Raw genomic sequence first — 27,500 nt, 5'->3', positions numbered from 1 at the left:
GGACCTGACCTGGGTCCAGTTCTGGATGTGGCCACGATCGGTTCTGTTCCTTAGAATCATATATATATATATATATATATATATCAGGCTATATATGCCCTTAAAAAGGCTAACTCCGTCATTGTTTTTATAATTTTTTAACAAAATGATATGCTTATCCTACATACACTATAGAAACTATTAAAACACTATTCAATGAATACGTTCTTATTCTCTTTGGTATTATTGCAATGATGATTGCTGGGTAATATGTATGTTGTAATCCAATGTCAAGTCTCTATTTGATCATGTGACGATACAATATACGATATAGCTAGTTTAGGCGCAAATCTGAACGTCAAGACCGACAAGTTGACTGAGCACAACCAGAGGCACAGCACACCTGCAAGCCAAAAAATGCCTTTCAAACATAAAAGTGGTGATGCATGATTTGCTTTTTCAATGGACAGGATAGCCAGCCCATTCAGCCTGTTCTGCTCCTCAGGTAGGTCTTAATGAGTTTCAATTGGGAAAAGGATCGCTCGCCTGTTGCCACTGTCAGAAACAATAGCAGGGCAGTGCACACCTCACCGAAGATGGATTTTACGGAGTGATAATCCACAAACAGCATCTTGGCAAATTGAGAGACTGAGGACTGTTGAGCAATCTCTGCTCTAAAGCAGGCCCTGGATGATAGTTGTCCACCAAACGTAATTCCTATGTCCCTGATGGAGATCATTTCCAAGCACTGTTAATGACTTAAGAATATAATAATCAAGTGCCTTGTATTATTAATTACCTTATATGAATCATGTACTTATGTAGGCAGGAACATGGCTTTTCTGTGTTTCTTCGTGTGTGTAACTTAGAATATTAGGTGCCACTTAGTCTGCATATGTGCAAGAGCATGTTTAGACCAGAGTTGATAAGAAGGGACGAACTGTGCTTGTTCCGACCTTGTGCAAAACTTCCATCCATGCCTCAGACGTCAGAAATCCACCACGTGGTTATCCGTGCTGAACGCTCAACTTTTGTCTATATAAACCTTGTGCGATGTGTTTATCATGGCTTCACTTTCAGCCGTGTGCTGGGAGTGAGCCCGATTGCAATTGTTGTTGTTTGTCTAATAAATATACTTATATGCAGCTCCGGAGTCCTGAGGTAACTAGGGTGAATTTTCACCTATCAGTCCCTGTTGTAGTGGTCAGACAGATTGCATGGTCATATATAGCTCATCATCGCCTGCGGGCAACAGGGACATAGCAATAACGTTTCCTGCACAACTCCTATCCTTCAAACTGCCGAGGCATTATTGAACAGGTTGTTATAATTTTGGAGTCAGGTCGCCGCCGAGCGCCTGTTTCATTGTGTATGTGTTTTTCAGATGTGGGTAAAGCTGCTGTGTGTGGCACCGTACCAAATCATACCTTTCATCAGTGTTTTAAGAACGTTTCAGCACTTTGACCGTCTGTTTACGTTACCGCGAGTCAAAGCACTATCCATGTTTCTGATCGCGTTCTCTTTGAGCTGTCTACTTTCCCAATACAATAGCCGAAGTAACTAATTCGACCATTAAATATATTTACTAACGGCTAACAATATGTTAAAATATACTAATGGTGTGTGTGCGCTCCTCATAGTAACCAGCGTGCACTGGGGCATGTCGTAACTACCTTACGCCACTGCACACACAAACAAACAAACAAGTCTGTGTACATGGAGCATGGAAGTCTATGTGCCAGTGCACACAAACATGTGAATGCACTCAGAAATGTTAATACACTCAGAAATGTGAATGCACACAAACATGTTAATACACTCAGAAATGTGAATACATACAGGTATGACAAGCCGGAGCTCGAGACCAAAGAGGATTAGGTTCTGTGTTTGTGGAACACGTCCTCTGACGGGGAATTAGTCCCTCGGTTTGATCTCTCTTACACCGTTACGTGTTCTACCAAATGTCCCGGCTCATGTGTGTCTGTGCTTCTGAAATGCTAATGTAGCTCATGTGTGTCTGTGGTTGTGCTTCTGAAATGCTAACGTTGCTAATGTAGCTCGTGTGTCTGTGGTTGTGCTTCTGAAATGCTAATGTAGCTCATGTGTGTCTGTGGTTGTGCTTCTGAAATGCTAATGTAGCTCATGTGTCTCTGTGGTTGTGCTTCTGAAATGCTAACGTTGCTAATGTAGCTCATGTGTGTCTGTGGTTGTGCTTCTGAAATGCTAACGTTGCTAATGTAGCTCATGTGTGTCTGTGGTTGTGCTTCTGAAATGCTAGTGTTGCTAATGTAGCTCATGTGTGTCTGTGCTTCTGAAATGCTAATGTTGCTAATGTAGCTCATGTGTGTCTGTGCTTCTGAAATGCTAATGTAGCTCATGTGTGTCTGTGGTTGTGCCTCTGAAATGCTAATGTTGCTAATGTAGCTCATGTGTGTCTGTGGTTGTGCTTCTGAAATGCTAATGTTGCTAATGTAGCTCATGTGTGTCTGTGGTTGTGCTTCTGAAATGCTAATGTTGCTAATGTAGCTCGTGTGTGTCTGTGCTTCTGAAATGCTAATGTTGCTAATGTAGCTCATGTGTGTCTGTGCCTGCGTTTCTGAAATGCTAACGTTGCTAATGTAGCTCATGTGTGTCTGTGCTTGCGTTTCTGAAATGCTAATGTAGCTCATGTGTCTCTGTGGTTGTGCTTCTGAAATGCTAATGTTGCTAATGTAGCTCATGTGTCTCTGTGGTTGTGCTTCTGAAATGCTAACGTTGCTAATGTAGCTCATGTGTGTCTGTGGTTGTGCTTCTGAAATGCTAATGTAGCTCATGTGTGTCTGTGGTTGTGCTTCTGAAATGCTAATGTTGCTAATGTAGCTCATGTGTGTCTGTGCTTCTGAAATGCTAATGTTGCTAATGTATGCTTTGAGTGCTGACGAGGTTCTGTGTGAAAGCCAACTCTTCCCCTTATACTTGTCAAGCTAGAGCTGAAAACACAGAATTAGAATGTCTTCCTCCTTCAAGTGGTGGCTTAAGCACTTTACTGCTTACACAGCATCCTCACTGATGGTTCCAGTGAGCCATTAACTGTGTGTGTGTGTGTGTGTGTGTTCACATTTAGCTTCCTTTTGGGTGTCACTTTACCTTTTACATTTTATTTTCAGCTCGGAGAAAATGGCAGCCATCGGTGTCTGTGCTGTGCTGTGCAGTGGTACTCTTAATAGATCAATAAGGAGGCTATTAGACAGAGCGTAGTTTAAGGATCAATAAGGAAAGCATTAGACAGGGCGTAGTTTAAGGATCAATAAGGACAGCATTAGACAGGGCGTAGTTTAAGGATCAATAATGAGAGCATTAGACAGGCAGAGAGGTTTAAGGATATCTTTTTATTGAAAACCATCTGTAGGAATGTTTTTCTTTCTAGCTGGAATGTGCTTATATGCCGGAGCCTTCCATTGATGCTCAGCCTGCCCGTCAAGACAAGTTACAACATGGAGTCTGTACTCTTCATATCAGCTAGAGGCAGCTGGAGGTTTCAGATCGAGATTGGAGATTGCCGGGGGGGGGGTGTACCCTTGCAGCTGGGGCTGATGGGTAAGCCTGCGGTCAACAGAGCCCTTCTTAGTACTCCTCTCCCTCCTCATCCTCCTCTCCGACGCTGTCTGTGCCCACCTCCTCGTAATCCTTCTCCAGGGCGGCCATGTCTTCTCTGGCCTCGGAGAACTCTCCCTCCTCCATGCCCTCCCCCACGTACCAGTGCACGAAGGCCCTCTTGGCGTACATCAGGTCAAACTTGTGGTCCAGACGGGCCCAGGCCTCAGCGATGGCGGTGGTGTTGCTCAGCATGCACACGGCCCTCTGCACCTTGGCCAGGTCTCCGCCCGGCACCACAGTCGGGGGCTGGTAGTTGATGCCCACCTTGAAGCCAGTGGGGCACCAGTCCACAAACTGGATGGTGCGCTTGGTCTTGATGGTGGCGATGGCAGAGTTGACATCTTTGGGCACCACGTCGCCACGGTACAGCAGACAGCAGGCCATGTACTTGCCATGACGAGGGTCGCACTTCACCATCTGATTGGCTGGCTCGAAGCAGGCGTTGGTGATGTCAGCCACAGACAGCTGCTCGTGGTAGGCCTTCTCAGCGGAGATGACTGGAGCATAGGTGGCCAGGGGGAAGTGGATACGTGGGTAGGGCACCAAGTTGGTCTGGAACTCTGTCAGGTCCACATTCAAGGCACCATCGAATCTGAGGGAGGCAGTGATGGAAGACACGATCTGGCCAATCAGCCTGTTGAGGTTGGTGTAGGATGGGCGCTCGATGTCCAGGTTTCTGCGGCAGATGTCGTAGATGGCCTCATTGTCCACCATGAAGGCGCAGTCGGAGTGCTCCAGGGTGGTGTGGGTGGTCAGGATGGAGTTGTAGGGCTCCACCACTGCAGTGGACACCTGGGGGGCTGGGTAGACGGCAAACTCAAGCTTGGACTTCTTGCCGTAGTCGACGGAGAGGCGCTCCATCAGCAGGGAGGTGAAGCCGGAGCCGGTGCCTCCGCCGAAGCTGTGGAAGATGAGGAATCCCTGGAGACCTGTGCACTGGTCAGCCTGGGGGGATAGAGGGAATAGAGGGAATTTAAATTGTGAACATTCACTTCAGCAGATGTTTTGGTCTTATTTTATAATAAATGTGCGTGTGTGTGTACTAAGCATCTAGGTAACCTATAAAACAAAGGTTTTACTACAATGTACTTTTCAACAAAGTACACTGAGTACATATTGTTACAAATGACCTGAGGGCAACCTGAACATGACACCATCTTGCATTAAAGTTCACTAAACATTTGCTTAATTTTACCTGCATTTAACTGACCTGGTTAAGAGAGTTAAGCGTTAAGTAATTGTAGTTAAGTAGCTATCTGCCAGTCGTTGGCATGGATACGACATGTGTTGATTTAGCGATCAGCAGGCAAACATGTCACCAATACAGGAAGGCGTCCTGTCAACCGTTGGCGTTTGCTATTTCTTACCAGTTTGCGGGTCCTGTCCAGCACCAGGTCGATGATCTCCTTGCCGATGGTGTAGTGTCCGCGGGCATAGTTGTTAGCTGCGTCTTCTTTGCCAGTGATGAGCTGCTCGGGGTGGAACAGCTGCCGGTAGGTACCTGTGCGCACCTCATCTGCAGGACAAGAAAAGGCACGCTTCAGCTAAGAGCACTTAAATCAAACGTGAAGGAGGTTGTTGAGGCGCAAAACTCTAATAAAGTGAACTTCCGCTAACCATGGCGAGGATTAGGCAAATTATTTGTACTGCAGCTGTTTTTAAACAATACTGCAAGCCCATGATCAGGACATACATCACCATGGCAATATGATAACAACATCACCATGGCAATATGATAACATGTTCAGTGATTAGTCTCATGTAGACCCAGTTATCTTCAGTAGTGCTATTAATCTACTACGTTAGTTTCCCTATACTTATTTAATCAGTAAACAACTTGACACATGATTATTGACGGTCAACTTGGTATTACTGAAAGCTTACCGATAACGGTGGGCTCCAGGTCCACGAAGACGGCGCGAGGGACGTGTTTCCCGGCTCCAGTCTCACTGAAGAAGGTGTTGAAGGAGTCGTCTCCTCCTCCGATGGTCTTGTCGCTGGGCATCTGGCCGTCCGGCTGGATCCCGTGCTCCAGGCAATACAGCTCCCAGCATGCATTGCCCATCTGGGTACCGGCTTGGCCGACATGAATGGAAATACACTCACGCTGTAAGTGGAGAGAGAGAGAGAAGTTAAAATGGAGGACGTTCATAAAAATGCATTCCCTTGTGGCATTAGTGCCTTTGTTCCACGTGTAACGGGTAGGATCATATTTAGTTGCATTCATGTAAAGGTATATGTCCATTACTGAAGCTGCACAGAGCATCTCCTGAGTAGAGGAATAAACAACATTCTGGACGATCATTATTATTATTATGTCTGCTATTTCGTTTCGTCTAGAAGACAAAGGGACATTTTCTACAGTTGAATGGAATGAGGAGCAGAGGGAGTGACCTGACCAATGTGTTTTTTTTTTGCCTGTCAGACTGAGGACTTGGCTTGACTTGACTTAATTAGTTTTGATTTGATCAGTCAACATTTGCCAGGCCAGAGCACGAGGATGTGTGTGTGTGTGTGTGTGTGTGTGTGTGTGTGTGTGTGTGTTAAGAGGCCGAAAGCTTAACACACCATCATCTGGCTCTGTCGCTAAGAGGGGAACTACGAGCTGGTATCTAGGGTTACTAACTGCTAACAGTTTTCAAGGGTGGGCACGCACTCTCCGACTGACTCTGTGCGCTGATTAAACACACAAACCTTCATGTCTATAAATGTCCACAGCACACACACATCAGCAAACACACACATTACTGTATAGGTTTACCTCCAACTTCCCGTTTCTAAAGCTGTAAAATCAATCTCCATCCCCCCCACCCCAACCCCCACCCAATCAACCAATCAATAGTTTCTAATGTTTCAGATCAATAGTCCAGCCCACAACCCCCATGCCAACACCTGCTAGATCACTCCTCACACACGCTAACATTTACAGACAAAGACACATTTCTGACGCTAACTCCTCACACACGCTAACATTTACAGACAAAGACACATTTCTGACGCTAACTCCTCACACACGCTAACATTTACAGACAAAGGCAACTTTCTGATGCTAACTTCCTGACCCTGCTAGACACCGGTACAATTCATTATCTGTAGGCTGTTCCACATGGCAGCACGAACATGTATCATCGGCTTGGAGGGATGACGTGTGTATTAATGTCTATGTGTGTGTTGCGCATGGGTGTGTGTGTTGCGCATGAGTGTGGGTGTGTGTGTGTGTGCGCATTGGTGTGGGTGTGGGTGTGTGTGTGCGCATGAGTGTGTGTGTGGGTGTGGGTTCTCCACTGCTGGGGAGAACGTGGCTCTGGGCTAACTGCTGAGTCACTTGGAAGCTTAGCGGGGGAGGGGGGGAGGTGGGGAGGGGGGGGGGGTTAGGGAGGGGTTACTGCAGCTCCCATCCTCTGAGAATCAGCATTAAGCTGCTGCTGCAGGAGTCGAGTTCCCGTCCCTCTCGCTCTTTTGTTCTTTCCTGTCTTGTTATCTTTTCCCTCTTTTGTTTTCCTGCTTCGCTGTAACTTATCCCCCCCCCCCCCCGCTCTCTCATTCTCCTGCTGCCTGTGCAACTGGAGCTTCGGGGGAGGAATCTAGACCCCACTGGTGTGACGCAGGAGGAAAAAGAGAGAGAGAGACAGAAGGACAGATAGATAAACGGCCTGGCACAGAGGAAAAAGAGAAAGAGAGAGAGAGAGAAAAACAAACTGGCACAGAGGAAAAAGAGAAAGAGAGAGAGAGAGAGAGAGAGAAAAACAGACTGGCACAGAGGAAAAAGAGAAAGAGAGAGAGAGAGAGAAAACAGACTGGCACAGAGGAAAAAAGAGAGAGAGAGAAACGGCATAGCACACATGAAAAAGAACGAGAGAAAGAGAGAGAAACGGCACCGGCCTAGCACACAGGAAAAAGCCTACAGGGCAGGGACGCCCCTCCCCCACCCAGCTGTGTGCTTGAGCGATAGACAGACAGAGGTGAAAAAGGGAGGAGAGAGAGAGGGAGAGAGAGAGAGATCTCAATGCCGCCTAGCAACTAACGTTTTTTCCCTCCTTTTTCAAAACACCCCCCTGGTACCCTGCAGAAATATCTAAGCCCTCAAACCCTGACAGAAAATAACAGATAAAAAAAATGAGCCTTTGGGTCCCTCATGTGTGTCCAATGCAGTCATTTCCAGTGTTGGAAGGCCAAGGACAGAGTGTCCTGAGCCGTTCTGTGTTGAACGATGAGGGATTCTCCTCCTTCTCTAACCGACAAAACTCCACCAGTAGATTGGCACGAGTCCCAAAAGCTCCAAGACTCAAAGACCTGACTGAGGAGACAGTGTGTGTGTGTGTGTGCGCGTGCGTGTGTGTGTGTGTGTGTGTGTGCGTGTCCTTTTTTACCGCCACAGCCCCAACAAAAAGAGCTACAGGGTACGGAGGAACAGCACACACACACTCACACACACACACACACACACACACACATACCGTCTCCTCTCATACTAAACAGAGAAACCCAATCTTTAATAACAATTTACAACATGCTCCATTTACGTCTAAAACTCATTACCAGGCCATGTGTTCATCGCCCCAGTCATGAATAATAGCAGCAGCCGTGTAAGAGAGTAGAGAGAGCGTTAACCGTTAACCGCTGTTCCTGGTGATGACTCACATCGAGCACACACACACAAGAGAGTCTGCCTGAGTGAGGAGTGGCTCAGAGAGAAATGGAACTCACCATTTTGTCAGATTCTTCCTTCAGGGGCCGATGTTGAGGATTCGGATGTTGAATGGAGCTGTGCGGGAGAGGGGGCCACACGAGGGGTTATATAGAGCTCCACACCCATGGGGGCGGGGCAGGAAGCCGTCGCCACGGCGATGGCGGGAGGGAACGTTGAGAGCAGAGAAGAAAAGAAAGGGAGGGGCTGAACCACTCAGCCAGGAAGAGGGAGAGTGTGTGTGTGTGTGTGTGTGTGTGTGTGTGTGTGTGTGTGTGTGTGAGAGAGAGACAATAGAGAGAGAGAGATGGTTGAGAGAAATGGTTTAACCGTTAGAATAGAGAGAGGGGATGTTTGAGACATTGTATGCAAGTTTAAGTGAAACTGAGTGTGTGTGTGTGTGTGTGTGTGTGAGAGACAAACAGTAGTGTTAGTCCAACATTTACACCCACTGTATGACAGGACATAAAAGTGAGGCTTCCTGGACCACACACACACGCTCGTAAGATAACATCAGCAAACAGGACTGATCAGAAGACTGTCAGAGACGCTCATAAGATAACATCAGCAAAGAGGACTGTTCAGAAGACACAATCAAATCCCTCCCAGCCGCCCGCTGCAGTCTCTCCGTGCAAACAGGAACAGGATTTAGGCTGTTTTGAATAGCAGATGTTTACTCCAAACCTCCTAATGTTTCTTCTACTGCAGGACAGAGTTACAGAGACAAATCTGAAGCATGAAGTGTGTTTCTTCAAACAGTGTGAGGGTGATATTTTATCCCAACAGCAGTGTGTGTGTGTGTGTGTGTGTGAGGGTGATATTTATCCTAACAGCAGTATGAGTGTGTGTGTGTGTGAGGGTGATATTTTATCCTGAGGAGAGGGAACTAGCCCTGCATTCAGGCTTGAGGAGTGTGTGTGTGTGTGTGTGTGTGTGAGAGGAGTCTGTGTGTGTGTGTGTGTGTGTGTGTGTGTGTGAGGAGCGTGCAGCTAGTCCCAGGCAGGGGGTGCCCATACTGCTGTGGTTAATCTCTCAAGCAGACGCCATCATTTCAATACGTCACCACTCAGGAATGAGGCAGTGCAAAGTGCAACTGTGTGTATTATTGTGTGCGCCCCTTTCCTTGTGTGTGTGTGTGTGTGTGTGTGTGTGTGTGTGTGTGTGTGTGTGTGTGTGTGTTTATTTATCTACCTGAAACAAAGACCTTTTGAGGATGTGTAAAAACATAAACATGTTTTATAATAAGGAGTGGATTCAGATTCAGATGTGATTAAAGGTGTTTTATAATAAGGGGAGGATTCAGATTCAGATGTGGTTAAAGGTGTTTTATAATAAGGGGAAGATTCAGATTCAGATGTGTGATTAAAGGTGTTTTATAATCAGGGGAGGATTCAGATGTGTGGTTAAAGGTGTTTTATAATAAGTGAGGATTCAGATGTGTGGTTAAAGGTGTTTTATAATCAGATGTGGTTAAAGGTGTTTTATAATCAGATGTGGTTAAAGGTGACGTAACAAGAATAGACCACCAGCCTCAAGCCAGGGGGGAGGGGGGGGGGGGGGGGACTTGAGATGGAGTCTCCATCATGCTCACCTTCAAACGTCTCTGAGGTCACATCCTGTTCCATCATGCTCACCTTGAAACGTCTCTGAGGTCACATCCTGTCTGAGTGTGTTGATGAATTATGAGTTGACTTCGGTTTCTTCCCCCTCGCCGTCTCACTACTGAACAACTAACCCACTGTAGCATATATATTTATATTTATATATTTATCCCTGCACTTCTCGCACTCTCCACTTCTTCTTTGCACTACTGTTGTGCAACATTTCACAGCTACTGTATATAGCCATTCCGCCTTGTACATACTTTCTTAAACTCCTTAGTCCATTGCACTGTTGCACTGTTTGTTTGTTTGTATTGTATTGTATTGTATTGTATTGTGTTGTATATTTTGTGTAAGCACACTGAGAGTCACTTTACCAAGTCAAATTCCTTGTTTGTGCAAACTTACTTGGCCAATAAAACCTGATTCTGATTCTGATTCTGATTCATGGCCAGACACAATGCAGAGGATGGCAGGGTTGTGGTGATAGTTGAGTCTGGAGGAACAGGGCCACACCAGGGCCACACCAGGGCCAGATCAGGGCCAGGTATAAGTCAGTTTCAGCTGCCAGCTGGGATGAGTGAAGAGCTCCGAGCACCTGTAACTCTTTGGATGAATTCTGCCTGTTCTGAGAGGGATGCATGCGGCTGAGCACGAGAGGAATGTTCTGTTTTGACAACGCCGTTGACAACGAGGAAGCCTTCCAAAGCTGCACGCATGACCACCACAGCATGACTGAAGCTGAAATCGACCCCATAGTTGTTATATATGTTGTTCGTGCAAAAATAAAAAACTGACTGCAGTCAGCCTTGTTGTTGTTGTTGTTGTTGTTGTTGTTGTTATATAGAAGTGAACCGTACTTCTGCCTACATCGGGGTTATAGTGTACAGGTTATCTACAGTGTGCCATCATTTTCGAGACCACAAGGTGTCACTTGGGGGTTTGAGTGATGACTACACTGCTGTGGGTGTGTGTGTGTGTGTGGGGAGGGGTGTGTGTGTGTTTGTGTTTGTGTGTGTGTGTGTGTGTGTGTGTGTGTTGTGTTTGTGTGTGTGTGTTTGTGTGTGTTGTGTGTTTGTGTTTGTGTGTGTGTGAGTGTGTGTTTTTGTGTGTGTGTGTGTGTGTGTTTGTGTGTGTGTGTTCGGGGGTTGGTATAGAGAGCTCAGTTTGCTAATAGGATGAAAGACAGGACAAGAAGAATAGAAGAATAGCCTGACATTCTGATGAAACCCCTCCTTTGTTCTCCGGCTCATACTGTTCCTTGTTCTCCTGCTCATACTGTTCTTTTGTTCTACGTGTTCTCCCGCTTATACTGTTCCTTGTTCTCCCGCTCATTACATTTACATTTACATTTAGTAATTTAGCAGACGCTTTTATCCAAAGCATATGTGCGACTTACAATGTATACACATTTCACATTTACACTGATGGCACACTGCACATCAGGAGCAATTAGGGGTTCAGTGCCTTGCTCAAGGACGCTTCGACAGGGAATCTGATTACTAAACGACTTCTTTACCTCCTGTACCACTGCCGCCCCTGCACCCCAATGGATGCTCATCTTTCAGAACAAACAGCAAGCCTGAGACATTTCACAGGTTGGTTGGTTGGTTGGTTGGTTGAGAAAACTGTCAACTTTCTTTGAAACTGAAAAGACAGATATTTATACCAACATCTAAGGTGGTTTGTCATATAAGGAAGAGTGTATGCACACCACGTGAGGTGATAGATTACGTAAGGAGTGATAGATTACGTAAGGGGTTATAATCCAGATCTGAAGTTCTTACATGTTTAGAGTATCCAGGCCCTTTGAAGGATCCTCTGCCGGGACCCAGCTGTGTGTGTGTGTGTGTGTGTGTGTGTGTGTGTGTGTGTGTGTGTGTGTGTGTGTGTGTGTGTGTGTGTGTGTGTGTGTGTGTGTGTGTGTGTATGATGTGTGTGTGTGTGTGTGTGTGTGTGTGTGTGGGGAGGGGTTTGTGTGCGTGTGTGTGTGTGTGGGGAGGGGTGTGAGTTGTGTGTGTGTGTGTGTGTGTGTGTCGATCCCCTACATGGCTGTCAGCCTCAGACCACCTCGGCTCTGTCATTTAAGAAGCATGCAAATACCACAAGGGAGGGACTAATGCAAAGTAGCATGAGAGTTACCATGACAACCTCTGACATGTGGACCCTGAGCTCACACACTCTTATCACGGGCGAGGGCACTGGACCTGCTACTAGATGTGTTGACATTAATATTAAGTAGAAACAACACATTCAAAAAACGAAATGTTGTAAAAGAGACGTTCACAGAATCCACGGCTCTGGGCAACACGATATCTGCAAACCTCAAAGGGCTCAGGTGTCGGGTAGCTCATGGAGGAGGAAACCTCACTGGACAAAGGGCTGAGGTGTCACGTAGCTCATTGACTAATTCAGCCCCTTTGTCCTCTCTAACACCTGCTCAGGCCCTGCCTCTGACACCTGCTAAGGCCCCGCCCCTAACACTTGCTCAGGCCTCTGACACCTGCTCAGGCCCCGCCCCTAACACCTGCTCAGGCCTCTGACACCTGCTCAGGCCCCGCCCCTGCCTCTGACACCTGCTCAGGCCCCGCCCCTGCCTCTGACACCTGCTCAGGCCCCGCCCCTGCCTCTGACACCTGCTCAGGCCCCGCCCCTGCCTCTGACACCTGCCTCCTTCTCTTTCATGGCCACTAAACTAAACTAAACTAAACTAAACTAAACTAAACTAAACTAAACTAAACTAAACTTAACTATAGTTTCCTCAATTGTTTCCCAGCAGTCCCTATTTGCATTCGAGATAGATAGATACATGGATACTTTATTTATCCCGAGGAAAGCGGGCATACTCTCTGAGTAGTGAAGTTCAGTAAAGAGGCATTAAGTGCTGGGGCAATTAATGGTTAATGGGTTAAAATGTGACCCTAGGCGGCATACATACAGGGTCGTTAAGAGGTCTGGGGGAAGTGGGTAATGTTAGTTGTACACTTTACTGCAACACAACTTGTAAAGACAGTGTGGCTGTTATTCACTGCATATTTGCATATGATTAAAATAAGGATATGAAGGTTGGATGCTGTCTGTGTTTAACATTCAGTCACGGCACAGTGAAAGATCTGTCATTTTGATATTCTTTATTGTAGAAATGTGTGTTATTTGGTGCATGATTATATCAGAAGTATGGAAAATAAATAAGCGATTAAAAAAAAAAGTTCACATATTTAAGTGGGCCTTTGATTGAACCTTGAGGAAAACACCATGAACGTTATGTATTAGTTGTGTATTAGTGACACTTTTAATCATGATCAAGCATTCAAAGTGAGGACATATGTTAATTCAAATATCCACAAATATATCTTGAGTCATTTTACATGACATTGATGAAGAAAAGAGTTCAGAACTTTAGTACTCCTCCCCCTCCTCTTCGCCGTCGTCTGCGACGCTGTCTGTGCCCACCTCCTCGTAATCCTTCTCCAGGGCGGCCATGTCTTCTCTGGCCTCGGAGAACTCGCCCTCCTCCATGCCCTCGCCCACGTACCAGTGCACGAAGGCCCTCTTGGCGTACATCAGGTCGAACTTGTGGTCCAGACGGGCCCAGGCCTCAGCGATGGCGGTGGTGTTGCTCAGCATGCACACGGCCCTCTGCACCTTGGCCAGGTCTCCGCCCGGCACCACAGTCGGGGGCTGGTAGTTGATGCCCACCTTGAAGCCAGTGGGGCACCAGTCCACAAACTGGATGGTGCGCTTGGTCTTGATGGTGGCGATGGCAGAGTTGACATCTTTGGGCACCACGTCACCACGGTACAGCAGACAGCAGGCCATGTACTTGCCATGACGAGGGTCGCACTTCACCATCTGATTGGCTGGCTCGAAGCAGGCGTTGGTGATCTCAGCCACAGACAGCTGCTCGTGGTAGGCCTTCTCAGCGGAGATGACTGGAGCATAGGTGGCCAGGGGGAAGTGGATACGTGGGTAGGGCACCAAGTTGGTCTGGAACTCTGTCAGGTCCACATTCAAGGCACCATCGAATCTGAGGGAGGCAGTGATTGAAGACACGATCTGGCCAATCAGCCTGTTGAGGTTGGTGTACGTGGGGCGGTCGATGTCCAGGTTTCTGCGGCAGATGTCGTAGATGGCCTCATTGTCCACCATGAAGGCGCAGTCGGAGTGCTCCAGGGTGGTGTGGGTGGTCAGGATGGAGTTGTAGGGCTCCACCACTGCAGTGGACACCTGGGGGGCTGGGTAGATAGCAAACTCAAGCTTGGACTTCTTGCCGTAGTCGACGGAGAGGCGCTCCATCAGCAGGGAGGTGAAGCCGGAGCCGGTGCCTCCGCCGAAGCTGTGGAAGATGAGGAATCCCTGGAGACCTGTGCACTGGTCAGCCTGGGGGACACAGAGAGAAAATGTAGTTTCTTTGGTAACTATTTCTTTGGTAACTATTACCCCATTTCCACCAAGGCAGTTTGAGGCCTTGCTCACAGCCGGTGCCTAATCCCAAACCATTTCTCAGTGTTTTGACAGCCAAAGAGCAGTCTCTTAGCCTAGGGTTAGGGTTAGGGTTAGGATTCTAGACGGGCACCAACACTGCCCTAGCACCAGCCCGGAACCACCAACCAGTTAGCAGTTAGCACTAGCTAGCTGTTAGCACCTAGCTAGCTGTTGGCACCTAGTAAGCTGTTAGCACCTAGCTAGCAGTTAGCACCTAGCTAGCAGTTAGCACCTAGCTAGCTGTTAGCACCTAGCTAGCAGTTAGCACCTAGTTAGCTGTTAGAACTTAGTTAGCTGTTAGCACCTAGTTAGCTGTTGGCAGAATATGAGAGGAGGGTTGAGGTGTTTTTAATGGATAGCAAATGGACGCTCTCAGAAGAAGGATTAAAAATGGACGCTCTCAGAAGAGGAATTAAAAATAGCTGCTCTCAGAGACCGACTGTCCCATATTCAACTCACAGACAAAGAGAGGCCTGACTCAAAGCTACACAAGATTTCTCAGGAAAGAAAGCCAGTGTATAATACCCCAGTCGTGTGGCCGCTGCTTTTAACTCTGTGTGCTCTAACCCTAACCCTCCATTATGCTGTACCTTCCATGGGCAGTATGTCTTTCCCTGATGTACAGGAGAAGCTGCTGGTTTTATTTATATTATACTTCATCATGACTCAATATGGCCTTTAGGTGTTGACCTGCCAAAGCTCCTGCTGAAACGGCAATGTGGTCTCACTGTGGGGTATGCTCGTGCTAATATTGTAATATAAGAAAAATGGATACGACATGTGTTGCTTTAGCGATCAGCACGCAAACATGTCATCAGTACAGGAAGTAGACTGAGCTCATATTGTTACAAATTACCTGAGGGCAACCTGAACATCTTGCTTAATGTTACCTGCATTTAACTGACCTGGTTAAGAGAGTTAAGCATTAAGTAATAGTAGTTAAGCAGCTGCCTGCCAGCTGTTGGCATGGATACGACATGTGTTGATTTTTACCGATCAGCAGGCAAACATGTCACCAATACAGGAAGGCGTCCTGTCAACCGTTGGCGTTTGCCTTTTCTTACCAGTTTGCGGGTCCTGTCCAGCACCAGGTCGATGATCTCCTTGCCGATGGTGTAGTGTCCGCGGGCATAGTTGTTAGCTGCGTCTTCTTTGCCAGTGATGAGCTGCTCGGGGTGGAACAGCTGCCGGTAGGTACCTGTGCGCACCTCATCTGCAGGACAAGAAAAGACACGCTTCAGCTAAGAGCACTTAAATCAAACGTGAAGGAGGTTGTTGAGGCGCAAAACTCTAATAAAGTGGACTTTGTCTTTGCTCTGTCCGGCCTTTGCTGTCAGGGGGTTAACCAGCACAGTAGCCTACTGTGACAGTCGAATATAAACACACACTTATAGGGGTTTGACTAGGACAGTACTGTGACAGTAGAATAGAAACACACTTATAGGGGTTTGACTAGGACAGTACTGTGACAGTCGAATAATATAAACATACACTTATATACATGGAGAGTAAAGTGCTACATACATCTTACCTCCATAGGGGAGGAGAAGGGCATTTTTGTTGAAATAAATGACACTTTAAGTAGAATGTATAATCCCTAAATTATTATCAAGCCTGTGTGTATTTTCAGTTGTGTATTCTGTGTGGCAATCAGTCTGTTAGAATACTGTTATGTTTGAATGAAGAACATTCTATGTCAGTTATTTTGTAACGTCTCTTAGGTTGGATGTGCGCTGTATGCAGCCTGCTTTATTGCTGAGAGCATCTGAAGTAAAAGGGCTATGCTATCGCCTATTTATTCTCAACACAGTGTCGACTCTCATTATTGAAACCAATCATTTTAAGGCAAACATTATACTGGAGACTAAACAAGAATGATTCTGCTTTTTTTGGCTGTTTTGAGTCCTAACAGGATATTTAACAGACTTCTTCTGCTTCATGTCTCCTACACTCAACCCCTTACAGAATCATTCTACTCTTCTGTGGGAGGGAGACAAAATGGCTCCTGGGAATAAAATTCAACAAATCATCGGACAAGAAAATACTCCCGATAGAGAACAGCAATGTCAAAGTATACTGCTTCACAACTTGGGCCAGGTAGCCACGGAACATAATGTATTTGACAGACTGATATTTCAAAAACAGAACTAATCTGTTAGCTAAGGCCTATTAACTCTATCCCTAAAGGTGTGAGTGTTTTCCTTAGTCTGTGCGTGCGTGCGTGTGTGTGTGTGTGTGTGTGTGTGGTGGGACTGTTTCTCTGCAAACTAGAGTGTATTACATGACAGGAGTTTCAAGTTTCATCAATTTCCATTCAGTGGGGGGAAATGAACCCAATCATTACAAATAAGAGCTAAGAGTAATCAGTGGATTCTTATGTGTGTGTGTTGTGTGTGTGTGTGTGTGTGTGTGTGTGTGTGTGTGTGTGTGTATCTTCACACACACACACACGCTGTGAAACTCTGAAATCAATAATAATGATCAGAGACATAAGTACATTGATGAGTGGAACCTCTGTGGTTATTGATTGATCTGCCTGATGATCAGTCTGTATTGAGTGATGTCTGCGTACCGATTACAGTGGGCTCCAGATCAACAAAGATGGCGCGGGGGACGTGTTTCCCGGCTCCAGTCTCGCTGAAGAAGGTGTTGAAGGAGTCGTCTCCTCCTCCGATGGTCTTGTCGCTGGGCATCTGGCCGTCCGGCTGGATCCCGTGCTCCAGGCAATACAGCTCCCAGCATGCATTGCCCATCTGGACTCCTGCCTGACCGACGTGGACTGAGATGCACTCACGCTGCAGAAGGGCGGAGAGATGGGGGAGGGGTAGGGGTGGTAGAGGAGAGAGAGAGAGGGGGGGGGCAAGGGAGGAGAGGGGGGAGTAACGGAGAGAAAAGGGCGGTTGTGAGAGCAGAAGCACGATAGTGACAGAGAGAGGGGGAGGGGAACGAGCGAGATGAATTAGGATTGGGAAGGTTAGGGGAAAAAAAAGAATCCCATTTATCCGTGCCTCTGCTAAATGTGCTCGCACACACACACACAGATCATGACTGCTGAAAAAAGAACTCTTTTTAAAACGGCGAGATAAATCGTCCGTAGACGGAGAGGCTTAATGGCGGAGAGGGATGTTAAACAAAGACTGAAACAGGTTCGCCCTTAACCACAGCAACAGACTCAAACCCTCCCCTGCCTGACCTTGGCAAATAACATACAACACGGTAGAAATGCCTATTATACATCAACAACACAATCAACAACATTCAAATAGTGAATCTATTACAGTGAAATCAAATAGTGAATCTATCTATACCAGTGAAATAAAATAGGGCATCTTACCATTTTGTCTTTCTTCTGGCTGACGTGATGGGTTCAGCGAAGAATGGATGTGTTTGAGTCTCCCTGGAAGTCCTAGCTCAATATATAGCCCTGGGAGACGCCGTGACGACCAGTTTTTGTTGTTGGAAACCAAGGGGTTAAGTCTGTTTGGCTGAAGCCGAGGAGGGTGTGAGATCCTGCAAACAGCGTTACCACAGCCCAGTGCCTCCTTTACTCATTGACTCTGTTCTACAGATCCCAGTCTCCCTCCCTCCCTCCCTCCCTCTCTCTCTCTCTCTCTCCCGCTCTCCCTCCCTCCCTTCTGGTCTCCCTCCCTCCCACACACACACACACACACACACACACACACACACACACACACACACACACACACACACACGGAGAGAGAGAGCAACAAGAGCGCTCTCAGTGAATGGCAAATCCAATTAAAACACACAGAAACTGCCCAGACACACAGTTGACTGCGTCTGAATTCAGAGACGTAACCTTTGTGGCGTATCAATCTGGGTAAAAAAAACAAGTTTTTATTTAGGATTGAATTGGTATTGCGTATGAAGCCTGTATTTGTGTCTGAACTCTCCCCATCCCCCCACGGGGCGCTGCCCTGTTACCTCAGCACACACACACACACACACACACACACACACACACACACACACATCCATTGTTGTGATGATTGAGAGGATGCTGCCCCCCTACCCCCCTCTGTTTGTGGCGGTATCCTGTGGTGACTGACCACTGAGATCAGCTGGAGTCATGGCAACCCCATGGCAACGCCTCCACCCCCCAACAAACCTTTTACACCTATAGTGCCACAACACAATGCTTTTGAACAAACACACATATATGTGTTTGTGATGTGTGTGTGTGTGTGATATGTGACATCTGGTTCCTCCTGTCAGGTGTTCAGGTGTGTGTGTGTGTGGGGGGGGGGTTATGGAGCTGTTACTGCGTGCCTTGTTGCCAAGGCAACCAAGCGCAAATACAGCTTGGTGGCTCCTCTTGCAAGCACAAAGGGATGGGGGTGGGCAGCAGAGGGGTGGGGGGAAGCGCAGGCGCGTGTGTGTGTGTGTGTGTGTGTGTGTGTGTGTGTGTGTGTGTGTGTGAGTGTGTGTGTGTGTGTGTGTGTGTGTGTGTGTGTGTGTGTGTGTGTGTGTGTGTGAGTGTGTGTGTGTGTGTGTGTGTGTGTGTGTGTAAGGGGATATCATTAATCCATACCTGGTCCCTGAGGAATCTTTTCTGACTCCTAGTGGAAGGATGTAGGCCATGCAGTCGTGACGGTTATTTGCATGCATGGAGACTTATCTTAATGCTGCACACACTACGTTTAATGATATCCCCTCACACACACACACACACACACACACACACACACACCTTCACACACACACACACACACACCTTATCTTAATGCTGCACTTACTACGTGTAATGATATCCCCTTACACACACACACACACACACATACACCATCACAGAGAGGTACACACACACACACACACACACACACACACACATCACAGAGAGGTACACACACACACACCATCACAGAGAGGTACACACACACACACACACACACACACACCATCACAGAGAGGTACACACACACATACACCATCACAGAGAGGTACACACACACACACACACACACACACACACACTTTCACAGAGAGGTACACACACACACACACCATCACAGAGAGGTACACACACACACACCTTAACACACACACACACACATCTTCACACACACACTCCTTTTCTTAATGCTGCACGTACTAAGTTTAATGTTAACGCGTCATGTCACTTTAATGTGAACGCTTCATGTCAGTGGCAATGGGCCTGATAGTGTGTGTGTGTACCTCTCTCTCCTATCACAGAGAGGTACACACACACACACACACACACACACCATCACAGAGAGGTACACACACACACACCTTCATGTCAGTAGGTGGCAATGGGCCTGATAGGAGAGAGAGGTACACACACACACACACACCATCACAGAGAGGTACACACACACACACACACACCATCACAGAGAGGTACACACACACACACACACACTATCACAGAGAGGTACACACACACACACACACCTTCATGTCAGTCAGTGGCAATGGGCCTGATAGGAGAGAGAGGTACACACACACACACACACACACACACACACCATCACAGAGAGGTACACACACACACACACACACACACTATCACAGAGAGGTACACACACACACACACACCTTCATGTCAGTCAGTGGCAATGGGCCTGATAGGAGAGAGAGGTTAGTGGATTGCCCTCGGACCATTTCCAGTGTCCTAATCAGTTTATGTTTCTCAAATATTTACTAAATATGTTGTTTTTACTTACTTCACATTTATAACAGGAGTAAAGTTACTGTGAGCAGATATTTAGAGGTGGCCATGTTGTGATGCCATCTCCCCAGGTGTGTGTGTGTGTGTGTGTGTGTGTGTGTGTGGTAAAGTTACTGTGAGCAGATATTTAGAGGTGGCCATACTGTGATGCCATCTCCCCCATCGGTTCACTAGTGTTGTGATGTCATCTCCCCCATCGGTTCACTAGTGTTGTGATGTCATCTCCCCCATCGGTTCACTAGTGTTGTGTCCACGTTGGAGTGTGAGAGAGATACCACTGCGATGTCTGACATGTCACACAAGGTCACTGTGCGGGCGGAGAAGCTTTATTTACAAACTGAGGGAGAGAAATAGGACGAAGCAGATCATAAGAAAGACACCGTTCATCTTGTTAAATCCATTTTTTTATTTCAACTGCAGCTTTCACATCCTCAGGCCGAGAGACAGTCAGTGTGTGTCGACATGTTAAGTTACTCTCTCTCTCTCTATTTACTGCTGTGGGTTCAAATACCCACATTCTGATGATAGCTTCATTTAAAGCTTTTTCTGTCTCCTTACAAACGGATTCAGGGACCAGCATCTCTCACCCAAACCTAATCACTGGTATTAGAAAAAATATCACAGTGTGGCAGTGAGAAAATCAGATTACTTTGGTTTACTTTGGTTCGAGTCGTTCCAGATCATCTGACGGATATGAGTGAGAGGGGTAACAGTATACTGGGATAGGGTATGTGAGTGGGGTAACAGTGCATTAGCATACTAAGCCAAAACAAAAGAAAAACTGACCAGTGCAGGACAAAGATAGGCAGAGGCGCACTACAGCAACCACACATCATCATCATCATCACTTCTCAAGCCTGGCCTTTGACTTATAATCAGTTAACATGAACCATATTCATCATCATCATCATCATCATCATCATCACTTCTCAAGCCTGGCCTTTGACTTATAATCAGTTAACATGAACCATATTCACGCCACAGGAGTACACACAGCTGTGTTCTGGCCGAAGGGCCTTACAGTTGACACAAAATGGCTGCCATTGTGCCCGTGAGGCTTTATTTTTCCAGTCTTTGTAGTTAACACAAAATGGATGCCATTGAGATGTGTGCTTTACTTTGTAGTCTGAGTAGTTTACGTGATGTGGCTGCCATTGAGATGTGTGCTTCACTTTGTAGTCTGAGTAGGTTACCTAAAATGGCTGCCATGAACACATGCCCTGCATTCAAAAGCCTGAGGACTGATATACATCTTCTTCACCAGCCATACGTGTTTACATAAGGAGACAGTATGCAGAATACTGCAGAATAGCAGGAAGTGGACTGTATTGGGGCAGGAAGTGGACAGGAAGTGGACTGTATTGGAGCAGGAAGTGAACAGGAAGTGGACTGTATTGGATCAGGAAGTGGACTGTATTGGAGCAGGAAGTGGACTGTATTGGAGCAGGAAGTGGACTTTATTGGATCAGGAAGTGGACTGTATTGGAGCAGGAAGTGGACAGGAAGTGGACTGTATTGGAGCAGGAAGTGGACTGTATTGGAGCAGGAAGTGGACTGTATTGGAGCAGGAAGCAGACTGTATTGGAGCAGGAAGGCATTCGTAAGGTAAGCTCTGTTCCAGGTTCAGTGTCCTGAGCTATGGGGAGGCTTGTGGAGCGACATTCTTCTGAACCTGAGTCAGATCATTCCAGTTCTTACAAACAGTTTGGGATTCAATACAAACTAAAGTACTAAAAACGACTACAAAATGACCATGCAACAGTTGCAAGGCTTCAAAACCATTTTTTCTCAAACACAATCCATCAATTAGTCATACAATATACCCCAACCCCCAAACTGTATTCCCCTTATATATTTTGTGTTTTTTTTTTTACTTTTTAGTTTTTTCTTCTCAAGTCTTAATGTAACTTTTTTTCTCAGGACCACAAAAACAATAAAACAAAACCAGGAACTCATAAATACAGGTCAGAGGTCAACCCAGAGGTTCCATGCTGGTGCTCAGTCATACCTGAGATGAAAATAGGAAGCTGTGCTGTCAGTATCACTTGACCTTTGACCCCTGGCTCTGACACATAAGGTCAAAGGTGAGAGGGCATGAAGTCACCAGTGTCAGTTGAGCTTCATTGTACATCAGTGCTCGGTTGCAGACAAAGTTATTGATAAATCTAGTTCCAAGGACACGCAGTTAGGGTCACTTAAGAGTGCTGCTAACAACTGTCTCTCCCCACCCCAGCCCTTCACACACACACACACACACACACACACACCTCTCACTCTGAAGCCGCTTCATACACACACATAAACACAAGCCAGGGGCCCTGCCAGAATCACGTTCCCTTAGATCTGTGTGAGTCTGGGTTCCAGGTTACAGCACATTCAAGAAACCCTTTCAAGTCTTTCTCCTGAGACTCTGGAGTCGAGACCCCTGCAGGAACAGCGCGCGAGCCGTGAGGTCGAGACACGAACGAGACGAGCATAGCTCAGCGCGCGAGCCGTGAGGTTGAGACACGAACGAGACGAGCTCACAGCTAGAGTAGCCCTTCTTAGTAGACATTCACATGACGAGAAACCAGTCCAGAGGATAAATTAGGGAGAGAGAGAGAGAGAGGGACGGAGGGAGGGAGGAAAGGAGAGACAGGTGTGTGTGAGAGAGGGGTGTGTGAGAGACAGGTGTGTGAGAGACAGGTGTGTGAGACAGGTGTGTGTGAGAGAGGGGTGTGTGAGAGAGGGGTGTGTGAGAGACAGGTGTGTGTGTGAGAGGGGTGTGTGTGTGAGAGGGGTGTGTGAGAGAGGGGTGTGTGAGAGACAGGTGTGTGTGTGAGACAGGTGTGTGTGTGAGAGGGGTGTGTGTGAGACAGGTGTGTGTGAGACAGGTGTGTGTGAGACAGGTGTGTGTGAGACAGGTGTGTGTGAGTGAGGTGTGTGTGAGAGAGGGGTGTGTGTGAGAGAGGGGTGTGTGTGAGAGGGGTGTGTGAGAGAGGGGTGTGTGAGAGACAGGTGTGTGAGAGAGGGGTGTGTGAGAGAGGGGTGTGTGAGAGAGGGGTGTGTGAGACAGGTGTGTGTGAGAGAGGGGTGTGTGAGAGACAGGTGTGTGAGAGACAGGTGTGTGAGAGGGGTGTGTGAGAGGGGTGTGTGAGAGACAGGTGTGTGAGAGAGGGGTGTGTGTGAGAGGGGTGTGTGAGAGACAGGTGTGTGAGAGAGGGGTGTGTGTGAGAGAGGGGTGTGTGTGAGAGGGGTGTGTGAGAGGGGTGTGAGAGACAGGTGTGTGTGAGAGACAGGTGTGTGTGAGAGAGGGGTGTGTGAGAGAGGGGTGTGTGAGAGACAGGTGTGTGAGAGAGGGGTGTGTGTGAGAGGGGTGTGTGTGAGAGAGGGGTGTGTGTGAGAGAGGGGTGTGTGAGAGAGGTGTGTGTGAGAGACAGGTGTGTGTGAGAGAGGGGTGTGTGTGAGAGGGGTGTGTGTGTGTTCGTCTGCGGAGGTGCGGAGGCCAGCTTAGCACCGCTGGGTGAAGTTCTCAGGGAAGACGCCTCTGACCGAGAGATTCTGATTGGCCAGCCAGTGGGACTCCTTCACACCCATCAGCCAGCCCTCATCCTGTGAGGATACACACACACACACACACACACACACACACACACACACACACACATACAATTAGTGGGTTTGTAAGTGTGTGTAGGTAAACCTCTAGAAGGTTATTTCCTATGTGTGTGTGTGTGTGTGTGTGTGTGTGTGTGTGTGTGTGTGTGTGTGTGTGTGTGTGTGTGTGTGTAAAACATGCCTGTTCATCAGGGCTGTCGAAGGCCAACACCAAGACCACATCCCCAGACTTCATCTCCAGCTCATCACCATCTGTGGCAGCATAGTCATGCAAGGCCTTCACCTGAAGACACACACACACACACACACACACACACACACACACACGCACACACGCACACGCGCGAACGCACACACACACACACACACACACCATATGGTCAATACTTTCACTCCTAAGCAGTGAAGAGACAAAGATGCTGGCAAAGCTCTCTTTACCTAACTCTCTCTCTTTCTCTAACACACACACACACACACACACACACACACACACACCTTGTACACAACTCCAGGTGGGAACTCTCCGCTCTCTGATGCGCCATTGGTCACAGCATTCTGCAGGAAAAAAACAGTGATGAATATATATCTGAATATGAAACAGGGCCACTGTCAGAAGGCAGGACAAATACAGTCTAACTCTAAACAGATCCAGTCTAACTCTAAACACATCCAGTTTAACTCTGAACCCCTAATTGCTCCTGATGTGCAGTGTGCCATCAGTGTAAATGTAAAAATGTGTATACATCCTTGTAAGTCGCTTTGGATAAAAGCGTCTGCTAAATGTAAAATGTAAATGTCTAAACACATCCAGTCTAACTCTAAACACATCCACTCTAAACACATACAGTCTAACTCTAAACACACCCTCTGGTAGGGATGCAGACATGTGTGTTTGGAAATCAGTTTCATTTTGTGTGTGAACTGGACTGAACAGGAACATGAGAAAATGAGAGAATCCATGAATCAATGAATCAATGAATCAATGAATCAATGAATCAATGAATGGGGGCTGATTCAGCTGTTAGGCTGTGTGTGTGTGTGTTATTGCGTGTGTGTGTGTGTGTGTGTGTGTGTGTGTGTGCTCTCCTGAGAGGGACTTACAGACTCAGACTCAGCTCCAGATGTTCCAGATGCTGCTGCAGCTTCCAGCTGTGAAGAAGAACAAGAGAGTTTAAATTACAGAACCCATGCAAACACGCACGCACGCACGCACAGACACACACACACACACACACACAAACACACACACACACACACGCGCACACACACACACACACGCACGCACGCACGCACACACACACACACACGCACAGACACACACACACACACAGACACACACACACCTATAAAGAGTTCCTATAAAGCAACTCACACTAATTATCTACACACACCCACACACACACACACACACCTATAAAGAGTTCCTATAAAACAACTCACACTAATTCTCTACACACACACACACACACACACACCCACACACACATACACACACACATCAACACAAACCAGACACACACATCCCCACAAGAGTTTACATACAGCTACATACACTCACACACTGACAGTCATTACAGAACTACAGCCCCCATGATGCACCAGTCCACCACCTCAGCTCTAAGGTTAAAGCTGCAGTCTGGAGCCTTAACCAATCAGCATTCAGCAGTCTGGAGCTTTAACCAATCAGCATTCAGCAGTCTGGAGCCTTAACTAATCAGCATTCCGCAGTCTGGAGCTTTAACCAATCAGCATTCAGCAGTCTGGAGCCTTAACCAATCAGCATTCATCTACACACACACATCTACACACACACCTGATCACTCCACATCTACACACACACCTGATCACTCCACATCTACACACACAAACCTACACACACACCTGATCACTTGACATCTACACACACACACCTGATCACACACACAAACCTACACACACACCTGATGACTCCACATCTACATACTTCTACTTTGATGATAAAACAAATAATCAGTCTCAAAAAAGACAGGGCGACCACCTGTTCGACCATCAACAGACTAGCCACACCCACACTAATCTAGCCACACCCACAACACTCTAGCCACTCCCTCAACCCGCCACCTTCCCCTCACGACTCCCTTACGCTCTGAGGCTCCTCCCCCTCCCACTGCTGTGGCGCCTCAGACTCCGCCCACCCAGACTGCCCCGGGTCGCCCCATCCGGCCTGCGTCTGGTCCTGCCCCGGGTCGCCCCATCCGGCCTGCGTCTGTTCCTGCCCCGGGTCGCCCCAGCCGGCCTGCGTCTGCGTCTGATCCTGCCCCGGGTCGCCCCATCCGACCTGTTCCTGCCCCGGGTCGCCCCATCCGGCCTGCGTCTGTTCCTGCCCCGGGTCGCCCCAGCCGGCCTGCGTCTGCGTCTGATCCTGCCCCGGGTCGCCCCATCCGACCTGTTCCTGCCCCGGGTCGCCCCAGCCGGCCTGCGTCTGCGTGTGGTCCTGCCCTCCTGCCGAGTCGTCCCAGGTGGTCTGCTGGTCGTACGCCTGACCTTGGCCAGGGTCGTCCCAAGTCTGCCCCTGGGTACCCTCATTGTCCCAGCTGGGCTGGTTGGCGGCGCTGGCAGTGCCCGGGTCGTCCCAGGTGGGCTGCTGGTTGGCGACGCTGGCAGTGCCCGGGTCGTCCCAGGTGGGCTGCTGGTGGGCACTCTGGTCGGGCTGCACGGCCTCGTCCTCGTCCTGCTGGGGCTCTGGGGCAGGGGGCTGCTCGGGCCGGTGGGGGGGGGTGCAGGGGGGTTGGCAGGTGTGGTCATTTTGGAGAAGGGGGGGGGGGGGGCAATGAGGGATTGGCAGGGAGGGAGGGGCGGGCCAAAGTCCGAGGGGTAACACGGGCGGGGGGCGAGGTTTGGGGTTCAGTGGAGGGAGGTTTGGGGTTCAGTGGAGGGAGGTTTGGGGTTCAGTGGAGGGAGGTTTGGGGTTCAGTGGAGGGAGGTTGGGGGGTTCAGTGGAGGGAGGTTTGGGGTTCAGTGGAGGGAGGTTGGGGGTTCAGTGGAGGGAGGTTGGGGGTTCAGTGGAGGGAGGTTTGGGGGTTCAGTGGAGGGAGGTTTGGGGCCAAAACATCAGATTGTGAGAAAAGGTTTTCTCACGGTTCATTCTTCTGTCAGGTTATTAACTGGTCTCGCTGTCAAACACACAGTCCAGTGATACACTTAGAACCGCTGGTCTCACTGTCACACACACATAGTCCACTGATACACCATAACAGCCAATCAGAGCTGCCATTACTGCCAATCAGAGCTGCCATAACAGCCAATCAGAGCTGCCATTACAGCCAATCAGAGCTGCCATTACAGCCAATCAGAGCTGCCATAACAGCCAATCAGAGCTGCCATTACAGCCAATCCAACCACTAGGACAGCACACGCCTGTGTGAGGGTGGCCATTTTATCAGCTCAGGTATGTCTCAGGGTGATGTGGCATTGAATAAGTCGTTATAAACATAGTTAGTTAGACATACCGTACGTCATAAATATATTCATAGTTTTAGTACTTGGTATTTTTATTATTGTAATAATGTATTGATTTATTTTAACACAATACTGTTATGGTCCTGGAGGAAGGACAGTCCGGGATGGGAAAAAAGCAGAGGACAAATTCACGGCGACCTCGGCCTGCGTGTGTGTGTGTGTGTCCTGTGACGCCACCTAATATGCACGTGTGTGTTGCTGTGTGTCGTTGTGCCACAATAAACTGACTGAAGTCAGCCTTGTTTGGGAAAGTCTCCCCTCCCCCTTGCCCTTCCAAAACGATTCCCACCGCAAACTGTTGGAT

The 27,500-nt window shown here is 47.9% G+C and overlaps 3 protein-coding genes across 5 annotated transcripts in view; all 3 read right to left on the bottom strand.

Moving 5' to 3' along the window:
* Positions 1-3,328: 3,328 nt before the first annotated feature.
* LOC105891352 (tubulin alpha chain) lies at positions 3,329-17,177 on the bottom strand. Of its 2 annotated transcripts, none has more exons than XM_031558976.1 (4): positions 17,146-17,177; positions 5,500-5,684; positions 4,983-5,131; positions 3,329-4,560 (listed from the first exon to the last, which is right to left on the bottom strand). In XM_031558976.1, exons 2-4 carry the CDS (start codon positions 5,678-5,680, stop codon positions 3,583-3,585), a joined length of 1,308 nt encoding a protein of 435 aa, XP_031414836.1. In that variant the 5' UTR covers positions 5,681-5,684; positions 17,146-17,177; the 3' UTR covers positions 3,329-3,582. The 2 variants fall into 2 exon arrangements, with proteins under 2 accessions (XP_031414836.1, XP_012672981.2); XM_012817527.3 differs by lacking the exon at positions 17,146-17,177 and adding an exon at positions 8,323-8,452 and having other exon boundaries at positions 5,500-5,722.
* Positions 12,706-17,961, bottom strand: si:ch211-114n24.6 (uncharacterized protein LOC795591 homolog). The gene is made up of 4 exons (XM_012817515.3): positions 17,723-17,961; positions 16,961-17,183; positions 15,453-15,601; positions 12,706-14,283 (listed from the first exon to the last, which is right to left on the bottom strand). The coding sequence occupies exons 1-4, from the start codon at positions 17,723-17,725 to the stop codon at positions 13,303-13,305; spliced, it is 1,356 nt and encodes a 451-aa protein (XP_012672969.2). The 5' UTR covers positions 17,726-17,961; the 3' UTR covers positions 12,706-13,302.
* Positions 17,962-23,470: 5,509 nt separating this feature from the next.
* LOC105891325 (myc box-dependent-interacting protein 1-like) overlaps positions 23,471-27,500 on the bottom strand; it is an 11,326-nt gene continuing 7,296 nt past the window's right edge. For both annotated transcript variants that reach the window (XM_031558813.1, XM_031558811.2), the window contains exons 6-10: positions 26,124-26,432; positions 24,800-24,847; positions 24,194-24,253; positions 23,880-23,981; positions 23,471-23,692 (exon numbers count right to left, since the gene is read on the bottom strand). In XM_031558813.1, the coding sequence (XP_031414673.1) occupies positions 23,591-23,692; positions 23,880-23,981; positions 24,194-24,253; positions 24,800-24,847; positions 26,124-26,432 (621 nt within the window). In that variant the 3' untranslated portion in view covers positions 23,471-23,590. The remainder of the gene's footprint in view (positions 23,693-23,879; positions 23,982-24,193; positions 24,254-24,799; positions 24,848-26,123; positions 26,433-27,500) is intronic.

This window comes from Clupea harengus, chromosome 21 (genome assembly GCF_900700415.2).
Source record: "Clupea harengus chromosome 21, Ch_v2.0.2, whole genome shotgun sequence".
In the NCBI taxonomy this organism is placed as follows: Eukaryota; Metazoa; Chordata; class Actinopteri; order Clupeiformes; family Clupeidae; genus Clupea; species Clupea harengus.
The sequence above is the reverse complement of the archived record's forward strand: the minus strand, read 5'-3'. Positions and strand labels throughout refer to the sequence as shown.

What these genes read in the sequence shown, in the direction of transcription:
- si:ch211-114n24.6 (XM_012817515.3), bottom strand. An exon ending in TCTGGAGCCCACTGTAATCG is followed by an intron (nt 15,602 to 16,960) that starts GTACGCAGACAT and finishes CTTGTCCTGCAG; the next exon opens with ATGAGGTGCGCACAGGTACC. An exon ending in TGGACAGGACCCGCAAACTG is followed by an intron (nt 14,284 to 15,452) that starts GTAAGAAAAGGC and finishes TGTGTCCCCCAG; the next exon opens with GCTGACCAGTGCACAGGTCT.
- LOC105891352 (XM_012817527.3), bottom strand. An exon ending in CCTGGAGCCCACCGTTATCG is followed by an intron (nt 5,132 to 5,499) that starts GTAAGCTTTCAG and finishes CTTGTCCTGCAG; the next exon opens with ATGAGGTGCGCACAGGTACC. An exon ending in TGGACAGGACCCGCAAACTG is followed by an intron (nt 4,561 to 4,982) that starts GTAAGAAATAGC and finishes CTATCCCCCCAG; the next exon opens with GCTGACCAGTGCACAGGTCT.